This window comes from Astatotilapia calliptera, chromosome 8 (assembly GCF_964374335.1).
Source record: "Astatotilapia calliptera chromosome 8, fAstCal68.1, whole genome shotgun sequence".
In the NCBI taxonomy this organism is placed as follows: domain Eukaryota; kingdom Metazoa; phylum Chordata; class Actinopteri; order Cichliformes; family Cichlidae; genus Astatotilapia; species Astatotilapia calliptera.
This window is the reverse complement of record NC_137429.1, coordinates 1,241,257-1,265,000: the sequence shown is the minus strand read 5'-3', so window position 1 is coordinate 1,265,000 and position 23,744 is coordinate 1,241,257. Positions and strand designations below refer to the sequence as shown.

The following is a 23,744-nucleotide window of genomic DNA, read 5'->3' as shown; positions in this document are numbered from 1 at the left end:
AAATCAAAAACAAGAAATAATCAAGCCCCACCACAGTACAGTTTCTTTCATATGAAAAAGACACAATGTGTAAATTTGCAGATTCACAAGTTATGGAAAAACAAACAAACAAACAAACAAACAAACAAAAAACCAAAAAGAACAACAACACCATTACCAGCAACATCACCGTCCTGGTTTAACCCAGTTTTATGTTTTTACTGTCTTTTATTTCTTCAGTTAGTCTGCTCCATAATTTAACTCCTGCAACTGAGATAGACATCGTTCTTAAAGTTGTTCTAGCACTTTGTATTTTTAAATTCCACTTCCCTCTTAAGTTATACCCACCGTCTCTTTCTATGAACAATTTACAGATTTCTTTTGGAAGCAATTTATTTCTTACTTTATGTATTATTTGCGCTGTTTTAAGCTTCACCAACTCTTGGAATTTAAAAGCTTGCATTTTGACAAAGAGTGCATTTGTATTATTAATCCTTTATTTATCCAGGTAAAAAATCTCATTGAGATTAAAAATCTCATTTCCAAGAGAGACCTGGCATCATAGCAACAAAAGTCACATACCACATAGGTATATAACATTTAAAACAAATACAATATCCCATACAAACATGTGTAAAATATACAATAACAGATCAATGGTCCCTGTACCCACATTATTATTAATCTGATGGCCCTTTTCTGTATTATAGTTATTGTTTGTGTGTTACTCTTGTATGTTTCCCCAGACCTCGACACAGTAGCTCATATACAGCAGTAGTAAAGCACAGTATAAAATGTGCAGGGCTTTCTGATCCAACATGTGCTTTGTGTTCCCCACGACGGCCCCGTGCCAGTTTCCCCCGAGCATCAGTGCTGTGTGGCTTCCAGCTCGTGGTCAATGATCACACCAAGATATTTCATTTCATTTATTCTTTCTAAATATACATTGTCAACACATATTACTGCTTTGATGTTTTTCTTTTGCTTTCCAAACAACATAAATTTGGTTTTATCGAGATTCAATGATAATTTATTTATATCAAAGCACTTCTTTAATATCGTTAATTCCTGTGTGATCATCCTCAAAACCTGTGGCAACTCCCCACCTGAACACAGTATATTTGTGTCATCTGCAAATATTACAACCTTTAAAATCTGCGATACTCTGCAGATATCATTTAAGTACATAATAAACATTTTTGGACCCAGTACTGAACCTTGAGGTACTCCACAAGCTATATCCATCAAATTAGATTTATATTCATTTATTTGTACATATTGTTGCCTATTCCCTACATAGCTTTTTACCCAGTCCAAAACCACTCCCCTACCCACACCTTTCCAGTTTGTTATTAGAATTTCATGATTAACAGCATCAAACGCCTTTAGATGTAAGAAAACGAGTGCGTACCTCTTATTGTCCACACGTTCTGTTATCTCTTCCATTAAATCTATCAGTGCCAAAGCTGTTGACCTGTTGCTTCTGAACCCAAACTCACTATCTGTCAGTAATTCATATTTTTCCACAAAACTGTCAAATCTTTTTATGAAGAGTTTTTCCAGTATCTTAGAGCACTGGGAGAGTATTGACACTGGTCTATAGTTTGTAAAGTGATGATCCAGGGTAATCATTATTCCTTGATTCATCTTTGATTATACTGTTTAATACATTCCATATATCTCTTGTGTTATCTTTATTGTGTTCTAACCTTTTAATGAAATACTCTCTTTTACAGGATCTCATTATATTAGTTAATTTATTTTTGTAAGTTTTATACTTCCTTTCAGTTTCTATTGTTCTCTTTTTTATGAATTCTCGATATAGGCTATTCTTTGTTTTGCTGGCATTTTGTAGTCCTTTAGTCATCCATGGTCTTCCTGCATAGTTGTGTTTCCTGTTGATTTCAATTACTGGGCAGTTTTTATCAAGTAATGTGTTAAATGTTCTTAAAAATTCTTCGTAAGCTTTATTAACTTCTGTTTGTTCATACACAATATTCCAATCTTGCTTTAAAAGTTCATTTCTAAGACAGTTTAACATCTTCTCTGTTCTTATTCTTTTGTAAATAATCTCGTGTCCATCGTTGTTCACTTTATAATGGCAATTATAAGATGCAAAGACTGGTAAATGGTCACTTATATCATTGACTAATAGCCCACTTTTTATATTTTCTTCTATTATATTTGTAAATATATTATCTAATAGAGTCGTGCAGTGAGATGTTATTCTGGTCGGTCTTGTTATCAGCGGAAATAAACCGATACTGTACATGGAGTCAATAAATTCTGCTGTACTCTTATTATGAGTCAATATTAAGTCCCCACAGATAAACACTCTTTTCTGCTTTATATTTGTAAATAAGTCCTCCATATTATCCTTGAATATCTCAATCTTAGATCCTGGTGTTCTGTAAATACAACTGACAATTAGGTTTTTCCTTTTTTCCATACACTGTTATCAATAACAGTCGTCGTTCTTCCCATTCTTTTGTACTTTAGGTTTTTATCAATGTAAAGTGCCACCCCACCTCCTTTCTTGTTGATCCTGTCTACATGAAGGAATTCATATCCATTTATTTTAAAGTCTTCTTCTTTTCCAGGAGTTATCCAGGTCTCTGATATGGGTGAAGGTTATAAAGCCTACCCTAACCCCATCACCTTGAATGGCTGTTTAAACTGTGTTATGTTTTCTTTGATGGATTGAAAGTTTGCATATAAGCTTTGACTATTAAAGTGAACCGTTGTTGTACCCTGTTCTACCTTGATTTTCTTTTTAAATTGCTCGTTTGTGTAATAATTGCATTCATTTGTCTTATTGTTAAAGACATTACAATCAGGATCTGTGTTGCTGTCATACATTAATGTCCTATTGTCAATATCTATGAGTTGTTAGTTGAAAACTGTCAGACATCTGCGTTGGTTGTGCACTTGGACGGTCCCATCATATTTAGCACTGCTTTGCATTCTGACTTATCAGTTTTATCTTTGTAGGTGTGTCATCTCTTTGATGACTAGAACCTGCTCTGGTCTTCCATTTAACTCAATGAATATTTTACAGTCTGACGTCCAAGGTCACTGTATTTTCTTCTGTTTTCTTAATATTCTTGCTTGTCTTGCAGTGTCAGCATTTTTCTTGATTAGGTGTTCGTTTAAATAAACATTTGTACGCTTTCTTCCTTGCTTGAGCAGTTCTTTTTTCTGTTTTCTATTTACAAAACGTATGATAATGGCAGGTATTTGATTTTTGTTTTTCCTTGGGAGAGGATGGCATCCCTCAATATTTTTACTGTCCATTTCGATACCCTTGCTTTTGAAGATGCCGTCACCTGCTCTTCCAAAGAGCGTAGCTCCTGCTCGGGTGGCTCCCCTCTCTCTGACGCTGCTACCCGTGCATGTCTGATGCTTGGTTTCCAGTCCCGTCACTATCACATCATTTACTCTTGAATATTGTTTGACGTAGAAGTAAAATGTTGATCAAACAGCGTGCACTCCAAACAGCTCCAGCCTTTTGATCTTAACCTGTGAGATGGTTTCCAGTAGAGCACTCCTCCTCCCAGCTTCACATTTGTGTACAGCACATCATCCAGTTTGATCTTAGTGTGTGTGTGTGTGTGTGTCTATTACTGGTTAATAGATATACAATCAGCCCTGATCACACCTCATCTGTGTGTTTGCAGGTTTTTCCTCAAGTTTTTTCTGAAGTGTAACCAGAACTGCCTGAAAAATGCAGGAAACCCACGAGACATGAGGCGATTTCAGGTAAAGCACACACACACACACACACACACACACACACACACACACACACACACTCTCACACACACACACACACACACACACTCTCACACACACACACACACACACACACACACACACACACTCACACACACACACTCTCACACACACACACACACACACACACACACACACTCTCACACACACACACACACACACACACTCTCACACACTCTCACACACACACACTCTCACACACACACACACACACACACACACACTCTCACACACACACACTCTCACACACACACACACACACTCTCACACACACACACACACACACACACACACACACTCTCACACACACACTCTCACACACACACACACACACACACACACACACACACACACACACACACACACACACACACACACACACACACAGATGAATTCATTTCCCTAAAGGGCAGGACATGGCTGTGGATGATCCCATAATGCATTGCAGCAGGGCAGCCCAAGGCTTATTGCTTTGGAGATAAAATATGAGAGGTCATCAGAGACGTCTGTCTGTCCATCCTTCCAATTATTTGTGTTCAGCATCTGTTTGGTGTCTGAATGAAGTGTTAAATGATTAAATTCAAGCTTCCTGTCAAAAGCAGTAACATGGTAGTAAGTGTCAGTCACAATCACGCCAGTACAGACAGGATAACTCGACGTTCACTCATCAATAATGAAACTTTAAAAATAAATAATCCTTTGATAAGTAGAACTGGTGGAGAACAAAGAACCTGATGTTGCAGAGGAACACTCGTTCATGAGAATGAGAGTTTGTTCTTAATGATCGCTGCTGGATCAGAGTCGGCCTGTCCATGTCTGATGCTGGTAAGAGAAAGAAACCAGAAGCTTCTCAAACATGAAGCCCCACCAAACAAAATCTCCCACCCGGAGCTGCCTGAAAGCATCAGAAGCTCCAGATGTTGAGGGTATCTGCAGATGTTTATCACCACGGCTACCACAATAGAGTTTTAAAAGACGTGAGGGCGTAATAGCCCACGTAAGCTGCATTTATCAGTGGTGCTTCAGAGCATCAAATCATAAAACCTTTCTGTAGTAGAAATGTGCTCCACACTGTAGGGTCTGAGCCGTCACCCTGAGCACTAAACCAACACACAGTAGAATGTGTCATTGATGTGTTTTTATTACATTGATCCTCAAAGTCTTTGCAATCAGGGAACAAAGAAAATAATCATGAAATCTAAATACTTGCACTAAAAGACAGACGGTCATAGCAGTTATTCATTATTATTATTTTTATTATTATTATTTTCTTTTCCCACTATTTTATAGCGATACTTATGTTTGTGTGGGGTCTTTGCATGTTGTGTGTGTTATAATATTGATTTGATGTTGGTATGTTTGAAAGCGTAGCTGTGTGTCCGTGCAGACACTCAGTAAAAGAAAAGATCAAAATGCTGCTCTGGATTTACAGCAGCATAAAAATGTTTCATTCACGATCTCAGTAAATATAAAGGAGGCAGTAAAGCTGCTGTGACCCTCTGTGTTGCGTCTCAGGGAGAGCCTGCTGACCCCGAGCGCCTTCATGAAGCTCAGATTAACTGAGTGCGCAAATACAGGCGCCCCGCAGTTAAACACCCTCAACCACGAGAGCTTCATTCATCAGACACTTAACAACGAGCACCGCTTATCAGGAAGAAGAGCCCCATGATGGATCCTCATTATTGATCAGACCCATCGTACCGTTACGGTCCAAAAGAGCAGCTGAAGCCAGCAGGAGGTGGGAGGAGAGAGGAGGAGCCATAAAACATAAACACATATTTGAAAAAAAACGAATACCTTCAAATCTGCAGAAAGTAAACAAAAACTTTGATGTTATTATGTAAGGAAAACATGGAATGAGCTGACAGCATGCGATTTATGTGATGAACATGTTTCTAAAAAGTTGCTGCATTACGTCAAACACATCAACACGTTGATGAGTCCGTCGATGTCTGCAGCACCAACAGCTGACGAAAAAAACGGCGACACCATTAAAGAAAAGAAACTTCTGCGACCTGTCGCTCGGAGGAAAGTCAGTACAGACCCTAAGAAATGTCAGGTTCACATAGCGTCTCCTTCACCGCGCTGTTACCTGTTCACCTGCCATATCACAGGTGTACAGGTGTTCACTGCCAATCACAGGAACCCAGAAACAACAAGACAACACCAGCAGCCTGTTGTCGGTTACACCAGCTCGGTCTGTGGGACCAAGAGCTTCAAACCTGCAGTTCCTCTGGCATCCAGCAGAGGCAGCAGTCAGTCAGTACATGTACATGGCTGATACACAAACCGGCCATTACTCAGTAAGCAAGCGCGCTAGTTCCTACCTCGTAAGTTCACGAGGAAGTCCAGGAGAATGCTGCGTTTGGAACAACAGGATGAAAATATCTGTTAGTGTTAACTCAGAGTCAGCACATTTTTACACCAGAGAATAAAGACGGGCCAAAGATTGATTTCCAAATATACTGGCAGCTCTCCAGTGAGACATTAAAGTTAAATACAACGATGCAGTTATAAAGCTGAACTTTAATCAAAGTAACTTGCTCAGGAACAAATAAAACACTGAAATAAGCCAAACATGAACCATGGATCATCAAAGTGAATTTCATCTCATGCTTAATTTCCACTGGGTGGCGAAAGCGAGTGCCGTGATTCAGGCGTTTCTCACGAGCCTCGACCTCCCGGTCAGCTGACATCTCTGAAAATGTTGGAGCACTTTTGTAAACGGGCAATGTCTCGATAAACGATATTTAACTTTACACGTCTACATCTTTAAACATCTTTAAAGTTGTGATACAGAAAAAGTAATATTTCAAACTTTACTTAGAGTCTTTGCCACGGTCATCCACTGTTGCCACTTTCCCTCTGGGCTTAATAAAGTCTCTCTGATTTTCAGTTTTAGACGAAATGCATTCTGGGATACTTGGCTTCAACAAGCCCAGACAAGTACACACGAGTACATGCAAGTATGCATATTGAGAAACAACCTCTGGGTTGGTCTCTATAGATTATTTCCCCCCTCGTAACAGCTGCAGGGGGGAAGATGTTTTATAACTTGGCCTCTTCGACTGACAGGTGGGTTTAGCTGCGAACTGCTAATATGGCTGCTGTGAGGTTATCGTAGTAACAGGGTATCCAAGGAGTCTGAGAAGCCTGCTAATGTTTAAGCTTCAAAGCCTCAGAAAGCTCTGGAGCTTCATCCCACAGATGTGTTTTTACAGGAAGGAGATGCCCTACACCTACTGTCCACCTGACCAGCCAATCAGCTTGCAGAGCAGGTGATATTCACTCAGGAAGAAAGAAACAAGCTTTATTGATAACACACACAGTCATACGGAGAAATGTGTCATGTCCGAGCTGCAGACGTAGGGCTTGGTGTTTGGCACGGGGGGCCTACCCAGGACCTTGACTGGATGCTGGGATAGAATCGAACTTGCAGCTTCCACTCCAAAGGTGTGTGGTCTTATCACTACACTATCCAGCTGCCACAGATTTTACTCACGAAGCTTCGCTGCTGCTGAAAGAGAGGAGACGTGTCATTCGAGGAAACTGCCTCTCTCCTCCGTCTGCTCGTTGTCTCACAGCTTCACGCACACACACACACAGTAACACACACACTCGCCGCCACGCCGCGCTGGCCACGCTGACAGGATGTTAAGTCCACTTAAAGCAGCGGGGCAGGGGGAGGGGGGAGACGGGCCAAGCGAGCTGCAGGAGGAGAGAGAGGAGGACGGAGACAGGTGAAGTCAGGTGTGTACTCGTGTGTGGTTGTCGTGGTGACAGCAGGGTGAAGGATGTGCTGGTTAGCCACTGTGGCGACAGAGGACACTTCTACTCGCTCTCAGCGTGACCTTCTGCTCCGTCGCCATGGATCAACGGCAACAACCTCGCCACGGCAACCAGCCACAGATGATGAATGGCCACAACCTGGCACCTGGCAGTGACATCATAAAGAAGGCGGGTTCATTCAGACAATGAACCTTTTTACATTTGTCACATCATTTTATTTCCTGTGTTCAAACACTTTATACTCATCCTGTTTGCGGCTCGTTTAGAGTGTTCCACAAACTTTCATCAGGTCAGAGGTCAAAGAAATATCAAAGCATAGAGTTTACAGTTTGTTGCCTCCTCATTATGAAATCTTAATTTTGTTTTAGAAGCCTTTAATTAAAGAGGAAATAATGTCTGACGGTGACATCATCAGTGTGACCAGTGTTGGGAAGGTTACTTTCAAAATGTATTCCACCACAGATTACAGATTACATGGCCCAAAATGTATTTTGTAACGTATTCCATTACGTTACTCAGTGAGAGTAACGTATTCTGAATACTTTGGATTACTTAATATATTATCATGCTGTTTACAACTACATCCTATTGCTGTGTGATTTATTACTATTACTGAAGGTTACTCTCCACACCAACACCAGCTAGATGTTTAAATCTTAATATAAATGAGTAACAGTAGGTGGACATTAGGTAAGGCTGCACTTTTTGCAGCGATCTCGTATAGAAAACTATTCCACGCGTATATAAAACAGGTCTGCGGCTCCGAACCGTAGTAAAGGGACCTCTGGCTAATACGCCGGGTTCGTGTCGGGCTCGTAGCTGAAAACTAGCTTTACTTTGTTGTCTGGGTCAAGTTTTAGACAGAGAGAGGCGTTGAAAGACTGCTGCAACGGAGCTTATTGTTTCAGAGGAAAACATGAACACAGCGTAGTCGAGTCTTAACAGCTTACTCACAGCTGGGCTCGTCAAAAACATTTCTTCACGTCATTATGAGCCGTGAGATTGAGACTCGTGCATTTGAGCCTCTTAATGCGTGTTTTGTTTGGGTTTTCACCAGCGTGGAAACCAAAAATAGAGAGAGCATAGCCTAACATGTAACTATAACTGAATACAGTTACTCATATTTTGTATTTTAAATACGTAACGGCAGTGCATGTACTCCGTTACTCCCCAACACTGAGTGTGACATCACCAGTGTTTCTGTTCTTTTCCTGCTGTCATGATTAAATGTTTTTGGCTGTGTCTCTGCAGGTGGTTGTGTCAACGACGGTGAATGTGGATGGTCACGTTCTCGCCGTCTCCGACAACATGTTCGTGCACAACAACTCCAAACATGGCCGCCGGGCGCGGAGACTGGACCCGTCTGAGGGTACGCTTCTTTTTAACTCTTTTTTGCACCCCTCACTCAGATAGTGGAGCTGATGAACAAGTGCCAACCTTTCATCCAAACATGGCGACAGGCTGGGCGTGCTCAAAGGAGAACTTCCTGTCAGAGTTTCAGAGTCCACCGATCACAGTCAGCTCCTGTACTGAGAGCTCTGTCACTGGTCTGACTGGTGTAGGAGATCCGACAGTTGCAGAGAGACGAGTGTAATTTGCTCTTTGCAGAGAAATCAGCCTAGTGGATTGTGGGTAGGAAGACCAGACGCTTCAGGGTCCCCAGAGAGGACAGTGTGTATCTATGCGTGCATGTGTGTGACTGAGTGTCTTTTCGCGGGCCGTTCAACCTCTTTAATTGCCCTCCTAATTAAAGACAGTTACCATGGAAACCACCCCTCCCAGTCAAAGCGAGGGGATGTCCCGTGGGCTTGAGCTCTCGCTCATTTTCAGCTCTGCGCTCGGTTATTTCTGCACACTTACCTCCGTGCCGTGAACGCTTTCAAACCTGCGAGTTCACCCAGCCACCCACTCCACCTCAGATCCACCGTCTCACACAGGAAGTCGCCGTCCATGCACCATGTTCTCCACGTCTAAAATAAAACACCGCCGGAGTTCACTCATTGTGTTGCTCTACGAACAGACGTGTGTTTAAATATTAGATCGGTTTCCTGAGAATGCAGCGGAAACTCAGGACCAGGTGGACTCGACTGCAGATGAGTGAAACGCACGCGTGTTACAAACACACCCTCATCCCTGATGACAGAACAGCCCGGCCACAGTGTGTGACTCTCAGGGTGTGATGGTCAGTAACGTTTGGGTCACTTTATAACAGATTTATTTTTCTATTTCTAAAACATGAAGCGACAGCGCAGGAGCGTCACAGAAGGTCTGCACCTGACGCCAGCTCACAGAATCGCATCGAATAGAAGAGAGGTCAGGTGCTATAATGCCATTTCAAGTCATCAAGTGATGAGATTAGCTGCCCTACCTCTCTCTCTCTCACACACACACACACACACACACACACACACACACACACACACACACACACACTCACACACACACACACACACACACACACACACACACACACACACACACACACACACTCACACACACACACACACACACACACACACACACACACACACACGGTACTTTCATTTCACTTTATAATTAATCTGCAGCCGCACTTGAAAGACGAGAGAGAAGTAGTCATTACCGGCTGAATATGTGTGTGTCTGTGTGTGTCTGTCTGAGTGTGTGTGTGTGTGTTATTGGAGTGAACTAAGCTAAAGCGGATAAAAGCCACGACCCAATTAACATTATGTGTGCGTGTGTGTGTGTGACCTTCAGTTCTGTAGTAATGTAGCTCAATGTTTCTCAACCTGTGGGCCTGGACCCCTCGGAGAGGTCATGAAAGAGACTGAGTGTTCACAGACAGGCCCGCAGCGCTGGTTTAAAATGTGGATGTTTTGATGCAGGATGTTGAAATAATGTGTGCGGAGGCTGCTTTTCAGGAGTTGAAATGTAGTTTCTCTTCTCTGATTGGCTGTGGCTCACACTGGGATTCCTAATAAAAGCCAATCAGGGCTCCAGGCCTCTGTTTTCTGAGCATCTGTGGTTCATTTGTGCTATAACGTTTTAACATGGAGCTCTGTGGCAGTGATTCCCTGCTGGAACCTCTGCTGGACACTAGAGGAACTGCAGCTTCAGTTAATGAGACCCTAACACTTCTGTCTCTCTCTCTCTCCCTCTGTGTCTCTTGGTGTCTCTCGTCCAGCAGCCACTCCCTGCATTAAAGCCATAAGTCCCAGCGAGGGGTGGACGACGGGCGGCGCCACCGTCATCCTCATTGGCGACAACTTCTTTGATGGCCTTCAGGTCGTCTTTGGCACCATGTTGGTGTGGAGCGAGGTAATACCCATGTGATCAGTTGGATAATTGATCGATATAGCAAACATTGTGTATTGTGTGTGTCAATACAACAACGATGACTCTTATTATTTCTCTCTCCAGCTGATAACCCCTCACGCTATCCGAGTCCAGACTCCGCCCCGGCACATCCCCGGAGTCGTCGAGGTCACGCTGTCCTACAAGTCCAAACAGTTCTGTAAAGGAGCGCCGGGACGCTTCGTCTATACAGGTAAGGACAGCTCCTGATCATCTGATTGGATAACACCACATTTTACCAGTGTCCTCTAGCAGGAGGCACCAGGTGGGATATTTGGGCACCTTTTTAAAACAAAGCTTTATTTCCAGACTTAAAGAATGTTCTTTTAGACTCAAACACGCAGAAATCACGAAGAAGAAAATGAAGCTTATGTATAAGTTAAATAAGGAAGATCTGTGGTCTCACACTTTCTATTTTTATTATTTAGAGGTCATCTAATTTTGGCTTTATTTTTCCAGTCCAATTTTATTTATAAAGCACTCTAACATAGCCAGCACAGTGCTGTACAGAAAATAAGTGAAAAAAAAAAGAATAAAAGAAAACAGCAAAAATAAATAAATAAACCACGTAATACATAGAAATTAAAACAGCCCCATATTAAACAAGAAAACAAGATAAAACAGCATAGAATCAACTAAAACCAACATCTCACGGGGTGTCAAAGGTCAGGGTCAAGAGGTGGTTCTCAGGAGTGACTTAGAAACAGGCAGAGGAGAGGCCTGTCTGCCACGATGGGCCAGTCTAACCACAAAACAACCCTGACTTCACACAGCACTCACATGAGTCAGTAATAAGTTTTAAATAAATTCTGATGGTCAAACATCTGAACCGCTGCAGGTGCAGGTAACATCTGTCATTAATACTGCTCCAGCTTTCTTTCTCTATTTGTTGTCAGACTGGAGAACATTTCTTCTCTCCATGTGTCCTTATATCCTCCTCTCCTCTCTCTTTATGTTTCTTTTATCTCCGTTCATGCTGCATTGCAGTAATTATACACATTCAAATCCCATTAACCCGAAACATCTCTGGACCTTTACGTTAATGACCTCACACTGACACTCACTTATGCGAGTCACATGTTCACACAGCAGCTGCTTTCATACCTCAGCAGATCAGAGGGATCCACCACCTCCACCCTGCACTGCCTGCTTTGCACTGGGGGAAAGAAAACAGGAAGTGATGTTGAATAATACAGACCTCCTCCTCAGGTAGCAGGTCTCAGTCAAGTTTTTCTGCATGAGGCAGATCAACACATAAATGAGAAGCGCTGGCACAAGATCTAATATCATATTTAACTTGAATAAATGTCATTTAAATGTAATATTTCTCAGACTGAAGTTTTTCCATAAAATTCGATCAGATTAGGGTTTTCATGTCACAGAGTACAATTTATAAAAAATAATTTTCTTAAGTATATAAATAAATTATGAATAAATAAGATGGTAGTGCAAAAAGCAACCAGCTAATCGTTGAGCTGTTAAAGGAATGTCGTGAATAATGTGAGTATTTACTAAAGGAGCAAGTACCATAATGTTGGGGGATTACCTAACATTACCCGTCCTCAGTGGGTGAAATCATTTAAAACAATGACACACGAACATAGACGTACAGCTTATCTTTATCACATGCACGGCTGGATGTACGTGTGAAGTACGTGAGTAAAGTAGAGCAGATCAATGGTGGAAACCCCGCCGATGCACATAAACGACACCACTCCGCTCGTTATGGTTTCTCTCTGTGGTAATGTGTGCGCTCAGGCAGACACACGGCGTCAGCAGTCATGCAATTTCCATGAGTATCGATCTCAAAGTATTGATCGCTCCAACGCCTCCTGTCTGACCCGCCTTCAGATTTTCACTTCCTTAACACCCTCACATACACACACACACACACACACAGTGACACACACACACACACACACACACACACACACACACACACACACACACACACACACACACACACACACGTTTTCATATCCTAACTGTAACCCTGACACTAAAACCACATTTTGAGCCTCAAAAATGTCTTCAAACAGGTATTTTGTCCCCATAAGTGACTGTTGGTCCCCACAAGTATAGTAGTAAGCTACTTTTCTGCCCTCACAAAGATGTCTAACACACACACACACACACACACACACACACACACACACACACACACACACACACACACACACACACACACACACACACAGAGCGAACCCTGCTGGTCAGACCTGAGTGTGAGGGAATTGCAGCGCCTCAGTCTACACGTGTCGATCGCTCCGAGCTTCTCGTCTTATCTGAATCGACGTCCTGTTCTGCAGACACTGCAGCCTGAACTGTCTGACAGTAAAACTCACTTATTAAAGTCAACGAATACATACAAAATAAATCAGGACTGTTGTTTCACAGTAAAACACGTCATTCGTGCAGCTGAGCCGCAACAGTGCCAACATTTCTTCAGGTTCAGTTTATCATCGAGATGAACGTCTCCTCATCCAAATGAATGAGCTCTGTCAGGCAGACAGAAGCACCAAAAACAAATAAAGCTGTGCTGATGTTTGACAGGTGTACACACCTGACAGGAGCATAAAACGCTGCCAGCCTGCGCACGATTACTGACGACTCACTCAGCGCTGAGGGCGGAGCCGAAGCGTCTCCTCAGATAGCCGGGACTGACAGATCCTCGCTCGGTGTCGTGTCTGATCAATTCAAAGCCATCAAATCTTTATTGGCAGCCAATATAAACAGCAGATCAGTTCAGCAGTTACCACGGGGACGCTCCATCACAACTTATCGATTGGATGGTTTCACTGTCTGCCGGTGTGCCTGATTAGAGCGCTTGATTTCAGACAATTAGCCAATCAGATAAAGACTTTAGTGACAGCTGGTTTGTTCAGGTGTTCCAGAGTTTATTAAACTGCAGTGAAACATGAAGATATGAATAAAGACAGAAAACATGAATCAAGAGCATCATTCATTCGTGACATCAGCGTTTTTAGCAGCTCAGGTGTCTCAGGGACTCTGGGCTGAATGTGGAGTCATGGTCACGTGACCTATAGTTGTCAAGGTAAAAGCCTCATACGAATGAAATACAACACATAAGAATAAAACAGTCACGTCAACACAAACACGCAATAACAGGTCATTAAAAACAGCCACACAGCATCACCACCAGCCCCGCTGCACGCCAAACGTGGCGTCCTGAACAGTCGCTGATCCGCCAGCTAAAGAGGAAAACGCTGCCAGGTTCAGGTGGTCTCTTCTTCTCATCGTGGTAACTCTGCTCTGACATCTTTTACCTGATGATCAGGTGTTACTGCTCTGCTGGGTGTGTTTGAAATTGCATGTGGACACGTGTCCTTAAAGACGCAGCGAGGATGCATTCAGGTTTGATCCAGGAGGAATCGGACCGACTGCAGGTGGAAGAAACACAGGTGACAGTAAAGTGTGTAACAGTCAACAACACAAGGTCACAGCCACTCGCACAACTATAGATAACACAGACATCTGGAGAGCTAACACACTCTTATAACTGCTGCCTGTCACGCCCTGTGAGCCTTCAAGGACTGAACACACACACACACAAACACACACACAGTTTGATGTATAGGAGAGTCGGTCTAAAGCTTGTTAAATGCAGCTGAACCAAGACGGGATTATGATTCATGCACTTCACACACACACACTCTGAGTCCTGGCTGTGCTCGGCTGCGTTCACTGACGCTCTGATTTATCACCTCCCAACCAGTTTAAACTGTAAATGATGTTAGAGGAGAGAGGAGGGGAGGGGAAAACAAAAAATGAACAAGTCTGATGGATTCGGCGTGTCTGAGGGTTGCAGATTCGCCGCGATGTGCACGGCTGCAGTTATTACACCTGACAAAGAGCAGCATAAATTATCGGTTCAAACTGAAGTGTGTGGTGTCCCATCAGCGTGACAACGACGCCTCCGTGTGTTTCCTCCCGTCGGTCAGTACAGACGTTCTAATCCAATCGGCCCGTAAACTTTCTGGAGTATTTTCATTGACATTTATTTTTTCCTTTGTTCTCTCTGTGCACGACTTACATGTTTAATCCAGAAATAATCTAAAATGCTCACATGTAATCTGCGAGTAATGCGAGAGGAGTGTCTCACGTCTTATCCACGGCAGTCTGAGCAGCTGACAGTTTCACGTTTTTGGGCTTTAAAAAGTTTAACTAGTGAACAAATGTGACGATATTAATGTTGTGAGGTGTCTAATGAAAAGACCTGCTCCCTCCTCAGCGTTGAATGAGCCTACCATCGATTACGGCTTCCAGAGGTTACAGAAGGTCATCCCCCGCCACCCCGGAGACCCGGAGAGACTGCCGAAGGTAGGACGCGCTCAGACACACAATCGTTTTATACAAACACACAGAATAAGTGATTATTGTCGCTGTGTTTTTTCCATCAGTCTGCGTTCTGGTTGGCTGCTCAGAGTCCTGATAATCATCAGCTGCATCCACCGATTCTGCTGTTTAACTTGTTTTTGTGTGTCCACTCAGACCGACTGGCAGCTTCTAACACACACACAGTTTTCATCAAACCTGTAGTTTGGACACCAGTATCTGTTCAAAGCTTTCACATTTGTCCTGGTTTGGCTGAATTTGGTTCACATGAACCGCGTTACCACACGTGTGATGCTCCAGAGAAAAGGCTGACGGTAAATTCAGCTGGACAGTGAACGATCTGTAATGAAGCAGGAACCTTCACATTCCCCTTCTGTGGGTTAATTATCACCCGGGGGGGTGAAAAGTGGTGCAAAGGTTAACATGATCCAACGCCCTCAGGGTGAATGAATCTGGAGGACAGTCTGCTGGCTCCAGTCAGAACCAGCAAAGAGTCCTGCGCTTGTCTGTTGAAGAAGGAAGCTGCTTCCATGATGTTCTCCTTTTATGCTACCACTCCTGTTCGTTGTTGTGAGGATGTTGTTTAGTTTCCAGTTCACAGGTTTTCGATCAGACTCTGAAAATCATCCCACATTTCTCATCGGTGGAGGCCAAAGTTTTTCTTTTTAAGCTCACACTTTCACATCTTTTACCCATTTTAGATTTGATGGGTTCAAACAATCAAAGCAAAGAGACAGAATCAGTTTTCCCTTTAGGGTGGACATTTAAAAACTCTGCTGTGCTGCTTCAGGTCAACAGTTCAGTGTGTGTGTGTTTCAATAATGACTCGTAAAGCAGGTTTGGGATCGTCAGGCTGTCCTGATCCTGGATTAGCTGTCCAGTTTAGAGGAACCAGGATAAGATGTTTATATATATCAGGCCTAATCTGGATCCTCCAGATTCGGACCAGAAGCAGGATGCTGATGGAAATTATCCGACACTTCTATTCACCCCCTCGTTTAATGAACAACCTTGCAGTAGTTGAAAGAGAATTTCTCTAGTGTGCTTTCAGCCTCCAGCTGCTCTGATGTGAGCTGACATGCTGTTAGCTCCATAATGAAAACCACATCTTTAATAATTCATCTGTAATGGTTTTATTCAATTACCCACGCTGCCTTGTGCTCAGCGTGCAGCCGAGTGACTGTTGACCACAGAAACGCTAATAACTGGAAATAATCCCGACTGTTTCGGGGGGCTGACTGCGACGTCTGAGTCGGGCTTACGTGTGACGGGTTGTGCACTCATGACATCACACAGGTCAACACAGGTCCCCTGTGTCGCAAACCTGGACCATGTTCTGGCGAAGCACACACGGTAACACCGAGGCAGAGCTGATCTCCCTGTGTGTGTTCAAACAGCGGTGCCTTGTGAACACTTGGTGCTACCTCGATACACAAATATACCTGCGACAAAGTTACAATGATTTAAAAGCAGTTATAAAAAGGGCCCGCGACCCAACCCTCTCTGTAGGCGCTGAAGCCGCCACATGCCCGGCTGAAGGACATGCGATACTAAACTACTAAGTATGAAGAACAGAAATCGAATGTGTGGTCAAACGTGCAGATGTATTCTGCTGGTGGTTTCTTCCTTCCCGCTGTCACCAAGTGCTTGCTCATAGGGGGTCATATGATTGTTGGGTTTCTCTGTATGATCGTAGAGTCTTTACCCTACAATATAAAGCACCTGGAGGCGACTGCTGCTGTGATTTGGTGCTGAATGAAAGAGAAGTTTGCTGATAGTCTCACTGAAGCCTGTGATTGGTTGATTGTACTGTAGTTTTGTTTGATACACCTGTTCAAAGTGTGCTCACAAGTATGTGAACAGCTCCCAGGAAGTTTCCTGTTGAGCTTTGAAGCAGTAGGAGGTCAGTTTGCTCTGTGTTTTTGAGGTGGAGGCTAAAGATGGCGGGCTGAGAGAAGCCGCTGTCCCATTCAGTCGGTTTCAGAAAGCAAAGCTACTTCCTCTGTGTCCTCGTCAAACGTGAGCAGGTGAGAAAGTACAGAGACATTTTCTGAGAGTGACACCTGCTTCTGACCCTACAGAAGGACGGTGTTTGGGTTTGGTGCCATAGCGACGCCAAAGATTAAACTTTAAAGTGTCGGTATGTGCGGCAGCTGCCGTCAGTCATCCCAGCACGGACGCCACGAAACACGTTGAGGTCGGAAACACACAAACCCAGTGACAGGCATGTGCACGAGCCAGGAGTTCACACACACACACACAGGAAACACACAGCTTGAAGGAGAGATCACTCTGTTAGTCCGGATTACTGAGGACAGTTCACACTAACCTCAGTGTTAAAGCTGTTTCCATGGTGATCAAGTGACCCTGCATTCATCATCATTAGCTGTCCGTCACAGACACACACAGACACGCACTTGTATGTGTGTGCCTGTGTGTCTGTAGAATTTAATGCTCTTTCCTGTGTGTGTGTGTGTGTGTGTGTGTGTGTGTGTGTGTGTGTGTGTGTGTGTGTGTGTGTGTGTGTGTATGCCAATCTCCTTTCTTGCCACATGGCTGCACTCGCTGATTACCTGATTTGACTGTTTCAACCTCCCTGTTTGCCAATGGGCTTTATACACACACACACACACACACACACACACACGCGCGCACACACACACACACACACACACACACACACACACACACACACACACACACACACACACACACACACACAAACACACACACACACACACTTTTCAGCCTTTCTCTTATCTGATTTATAAAAAATAACTCCTCTGTCGTCTTGTTTCTGTTTCTGTCCTGCATAATAAACTCTGAGCTGTTTTCATGTGAAATCTAAATGTCCGTGTTTGGGATGTTTTCATCCAGATGTGGGTGAAGAATCCCTGCAGATGTTCAGTTTGTGGGGGTGTGCATTTAGCCCTCGTGTTGGTGCTGCAGAATCTATTTCTGGGGTCAGATTGTGGTTAATCTGCTCACGCTCAGTGACAGCCTTCAGTTTTCCTTTTGATGGAGTTGGTTGGAGTAGAGAACTCTAACACATTAACATCTGCTTAATGCTACTTATCTGGGTCCGCGTCTCAGGGGCAGCAGGCCAACAGAGATGGCCAGATCTCCTTCTGCCACCAACTCCTCTGGTGGGGACAAAGCCAGCATGTCCTGGGTCTGACCCTCCCAGCTGTATGTGGCCAGATGTCAAACCAGTGGTGGCTCCATCCTCAGCCTCTGATGAATGAGCTCCTCACTCATCTCTAAAGGTTCAGCCTCCAGCAGATGAAGCTCATTTCTGCTCCTTGTGGTCATAGCTGAGGGTAGATCAATCAGTAAACTAACAGCTACACCTTCACCCTCACCTTCGTCACAATAGACTGGCCACTGTTATCCTGAGCTGATCGTGTCCACCATCTGCCAAGAAAGAGTCTGACTCCACCGGTGTATGTTTCAGATGTTTGAAAGTGTTTAGGATCAATTTGTTTACAGTACCATCTGTTGGTAAAAGACTACAATGGTGATTTTTATGAAACATGGCGGAGAAGAAGACGATGACCTAAGGCAGCGGTCCCCAACCCCCGGGCCATAGACCAGTACTGGTCCGTGAGTCGTTTGGTACCGGGCTGCGAGTTGAGGCTGGGGTGTGATAGTTGGTTTTTAGCGTTGTTTTTTGTTATCATTTTTATCATTAACTCGGTTTCCCTGGGTCTTTTCCTGTGTGTTTTGAATAAATCGTGTTTTTTTGGTACCGGTACTGGTTTTACTTTGTTGTATTTATCCACGACACCTTAAAGGCCAGTCCGTGAAAATATTGTCCGACATAAACCGGTCCGTAGCGCAAAAAAAGGTTGGGGACCGCTGACCTGAGGAGCCAATTAAATCCTGGATGTGGATCAGAAGGTGGATCCAGATGTTTGGTTAAGCTTTCAGAAACCCCGTCTCAGTGGGAAACCTCCCTGAATGAGCTCCACTCAGCTTCAGCTGCTTCTGAGGGTTACAGAGTTTTGACCAACATCCCTGTGCGCTGCTAACATCACTCGTTTGTCGCTGAAATACGCTGCTGTTATTATTTAGTGTCTACAGAGGTCAGGGCTCTCTGCACTTTCAGGCTGAAAAATGGGGCTCATCCAGGATTATCTGATGTTTCTGTAAAAGCCTTCTGTGTGGAAGTCCTCAGTGAGAAGGAAGGTTGTGAGAGCGGTTTGAAGTAAAGGAACTCAAAGAGTTTTGCTTTTCTCTGTTTTCCTACTCATCAGATTTTGGGGTTAGTTTGTGTTGCGGGTGCAGTAATCACAGAGACACGTGTTTGTTTGTAGGGAACAGATCCACGGCTCGGTTTGCGGAAGCCGTGAATCCGGTTTGTAGGCTAAAGCGAGGCAATTCTAGGATCAGAGCTTTGGTGGTGCTGAGCACCCAGAGAGCTGCCCAGCCAGGCAAGATAAACTTTACTCTGTCATCCTTAAATGTCTCCAGTTTTCCAGTTGTGTCTCTGACTGTCTCCTTGGTGCATTTAAACCCCTGTTCCTCCCTGTCCTTGTCGTCTGCTGTCTTCGTCTCCGTTATCAGTCATCATAATTTTACCATCTCTTTGCAAGTCTGTAAATTTCTTTATTAAATCTTAAGATTCTTAAATTCATCAAGTCTCTCTGAGCCTGGGTCCTCGTCACAAAACATGACTTCACTGTTTTGTACATTTTAACACAATTTAATCCCACATTTGTGAAAGAAAAGAAAAACACTTTTTTGAAAAGTCTGTAACAAAACCATCAAATAGAATAGAATAGAATTCAACTTTATTGTCATTGCACATGCACAGGTACAGGGCAACGAAATGCAGTTTGCATCCATCCAGAAGTGCTTTAGTGATATAGATATATTACAATATATATTAGCAATAATATAGATATGTGAGTATATTACAGAAATGGGTCTATTATGGTATGTTATAATGTACACGGTATGAAGTATGTTGTGAATATTCTATAACTATAAGTATGTACAGGCTGTAGTGAGTACAAGCTATGTACAGGCTATGAACAGGATATAAATATGAAAAACTATACAGAATATGAAATAAATAACTTTACAGAATCTGAGATATACAGCTATACAGAAATGGGAACTATGCAAGTTGTAAACAGTTGTAGAATTAAAAATTATTGAATGTACAGAATGATTATTTACACAGAGCTATACAGTAGTGCAGTTAAGATAAGTGAGGGTGTAGATAGTTTCTACAGAGGCTATATAAAGTGCTAGTGGTTGTGAGTGGTGGTTCAGTCCATGTTATTATTGTGTGTTTGAGGGTACAGTTGTCCATTGTGGGTGTGTGTATGTTCAGTCCATGTGTTAACGTGGGTCAGATGTCAGGAGGCAGAGTTCAGGAGTCTGACAGCTGTGGGGAAGAAGCTGTTCCGGTACCTGGTGGTCTTAGTCCGGAGGCTCCTGTAGCGTCTCCCAGAGGGCAGGAGGGTGAAGAGTCCATGTGATGGGTGACTGGGGTCTTTGATGATTTTCCCAGCCCTTTTCAGACACCGCTTCCTGTAGATGTCTTTTATGGCAGGAAGTGGTGCTCCGGCGATGCGCTGGGCAGTTTTCACGACCCTCTGCAACGCCTTCCGGTCCGAGGCAGAGCAGTTCCCGTACCAGACTGTTGTACAGTTGGTCAGGATGCTCTCGATGGTGCAGCGATAGAAGTTCACCAGGATGTCTGAGGACAGGTGGTTCTTCCTCAGAGTCCTCAAGAAGAAGAGGCGCTGGTGAGCCTTCTTGACCAGCTTGGAGCAGTTGGTCGTCCAGGTGAGATCCTCGGAGATGTGGACTCCCAGGAACTTGAAGCTGCTCACACGCTCCACAGCCGTCCCCTTAATGTGGATGGGTGGATGTGGGTCAGCATTCCTCCTGTAGTCCACGATGAGCTCCTTGGTCTTCTCGGTGTTAAGCAGCAGGTTGTTTGTGTCGCACCACTCAGCCAGACGATCCACCTCCTCCCTGTAGGCGGCCTCATCGTTGTCACTGATGAGGCCAATCACCGTGGTGTCATCTGCAAACTTAATGATGGTGTTGGAACCATCAGCAGGTCTGCAGTCGTGGGTGAAGAGGGAGTAGAGGAAAGGGCTCATCACACAGCCTTGTGGTACACCGGTGTTCATTGTGATGGTAGATGAGCAGCGGTTATCCAGCCGGACATGTTGGGGGCAGTTGGTCAGGAAGTCCAGTAACCATTTGCAGATGAGGGAACTGATGCCCAGGTCTGTCAGTTTCCTGATGAGTTGTGAGGGGTGGATTGTATTGAATGCTGAACTGAAGTCTATAAACAGCATTCTGGCGTAGGTGTTGTTGTTGTCCAGGTGTGAGAGGACAGAGTGCAGTGCGATGGAGACTGCATCCTCTGTGCTCCTGTTCTGGCGGTATGCGAATTGGTGGGGGTCCAGGGTGGGGGGGAGACAGGAGGACACAACAAGTGTGCTAGGACCAGCTGCTCTAAGCACTTTGTGATGATGGGGGTGAGTGCTACTGGGCGGTAGTCATTGAGGCAAGATGGGTTGGAGTTTTTGGGTATGGGGACGATGGAGGTGGATTTGAAGCAGGCCGGTACCACAGCGTGGGCCAAGGACAGGTTTTATATGTCTGTAAGCACTCCTGCAAGCTCCCCAGAACACGCTCTGAGAACACGCCCGGGGATGCCATCAGGACCTGCAGCCTTGTGGACATTGATCCTGCTCAGCACCGCTCCTACATCGGTGGGGGAGAGAGTCAGAGGTTGGTGGTCCGGCGTCACGTCTGCTTTGGTTGTGGTTGTGGGGTTCCCTCGCTCAAAACGAGCATAAAAGTTGTTGAGCTCGTTGAGGAAGGAGACATCAGAGGATGCGGGGGAGGGTTTGGTGGTCCTGTAGTCTGTGATGGTCTGGAGTCCTTGCCACATGCGCCGGGGGTTGGAGTTGGAGAAGTGATAAAGGTTATTAAATGCTGCAAAAGAAGAATGGATTGGAATAAAAAAAAATACATATCCTAACCTTAATTACTGGGAGAATGATGAATGATGCTCATAGTGAGTAAGAAGTAAACTGAGTGCATTTTTTGGACAGAGGTTCACTTTTAATGTGTTTGTATAATATAATACAGATACATAAAAAACACTCCCGCCACAGAATAAATTATTACAAATAAATTATTACCAAATATTAATAAAAACTATAAATATGGAGGCAGCTTTGCCTGTGGTAGAATGTATAGAATGTATGAAAAAATCTTTACTGCAGATGCTAATTTTACTAATTTAATAATAATAATTTTGTGTTGTAAGATTTATGAGTTTCATGCTTTCATAGTGGTCCTTAGGAGAGCTTGACATTTTCTCAGGTGATCCACACTGTAACAAGTGTGAGAAACACTGATAAGTGTGTGTGTGCTTTTGGAAAACATTTAAAGCTGCAGTACAGAATCTTTGAAACAAGCTTAAAACATTTGTAGAAACAGAGCATCTGCTTCTCTTTACAGCTCCTCACTCCACCAGGGCTGTTTGGCTCTTTCTGATAGTGAGCAAATGTGATGCACGTACTGCAGCAGTCATACAGACAACTGGACGGTCCAAAAGTTGGCCGACCTGTTACTGGCTGAGGTTTCAGTAGAGCTGTGGCTGAACCACATAAAAATATATCATTAATTTTAATCTCCCCGATCAATGATAATGTTATGTTGGGATGTTGTTAAAGAGGCTCAAAATGTTTCAACCCACTTTTACCTGAATGTGGCTCCTTTTTAAAAAAAAATTTTCCTCATATCCCTTATGAACCTGGCTGTCTATCTGTACACACACACACACACACACACACACACACACACACACACACACACACAACAGGAGTTATAAGGTTTATGGGCATTCAGTTAGTTAGCTACTTAGTACCTTGGGTTTAATATCGGCACATATGACAAAATAAGCAGCTTCTCTCCTTCCATTTCAAACAGGACAGTGGTAACAACAGCAGGCTACGGATAATTTTAAGTTTTAGATTTTAAATAGGCTGGATACATTTCAATGTTAGCAACAGGACTGTCAAATATCGCTGATTTTACTACAGAGCAGGACGGATTGTAGGGCAGCAAACATCGTCGGAAAACACGTTTTCAACACTGCAGGTTACCTGGTGTAATGTTTTTCAGTCAAAAAGAAACATGGTCTGACTCCTACCAACTATATAAAGAGTAACTGAAGGCTAAATGCATCTAACATGTCCTGTTTTAAGCCAGGCACTCACACCTCCGCTCCGCTGCGTCTCAGCTCTGGCAGAAAGGGCGCTAGAGCCAGAGCAGGGGAGAGCTGGAACAATCCATTATGGAAGGGGGGGTTATCTATACTTTTGTTGTTAAAATATTACGTACCAACCAAGTACTGTATGGTTTTTATATTTTTAGTAGCGTGTCACACAAACAGCAAATATTGTCAAAAAAAAGTAAGAAATCTTTGGGTGCTCTGATTCATTTTGGGGTGG

At 43.7% G+C, this 23,744-nt stretch overlaps 1 protein-coding gene across 4 annotated transcripts in view; it reads left to right on the top strand.

Annotated features, from left to right (window-relative positions):
- The window catches only part of ebf3a (EBF transcription factor 3a), a 60,581-nt gene that overhangs the window by 22,791 nt on the left and 14,046 nt on the right, over positions 1 to 23,744 (top strand). For 2 of the 4 annotated variants that reach the window (XM_026177801.2, XM_026177798.2), the window contains exons 7-11: positions 3,657 to 3,738; positions 8,812 to 8,929; positions 10,727 to 10,857; positions 10,960 to 11,086; positions 15,146 to 15,234. In XM_026177801.2, coding sequence (XP_026033586.1) covers positions 3,657 to 3,738; positions 8,812 to 8,929; positions 10,727 to 10,857; positions 10,960 to 11,086; positions 15,146 to 15,234 — 547 coding nt within the window. Of the gene's footprint in view, positions 1 to 3,656; positions 3,739 to 8,811; positions 8,930 to 10,723; positions 10,858 to 10,959; positions 11,087 to 15,145; positions 15,235 to 23,744 lie in introns of all 4 variants that reach the window. The other 2 variants (XM_026177799.2, XM_026177797.2) reach the window with 1 other exon arrangement.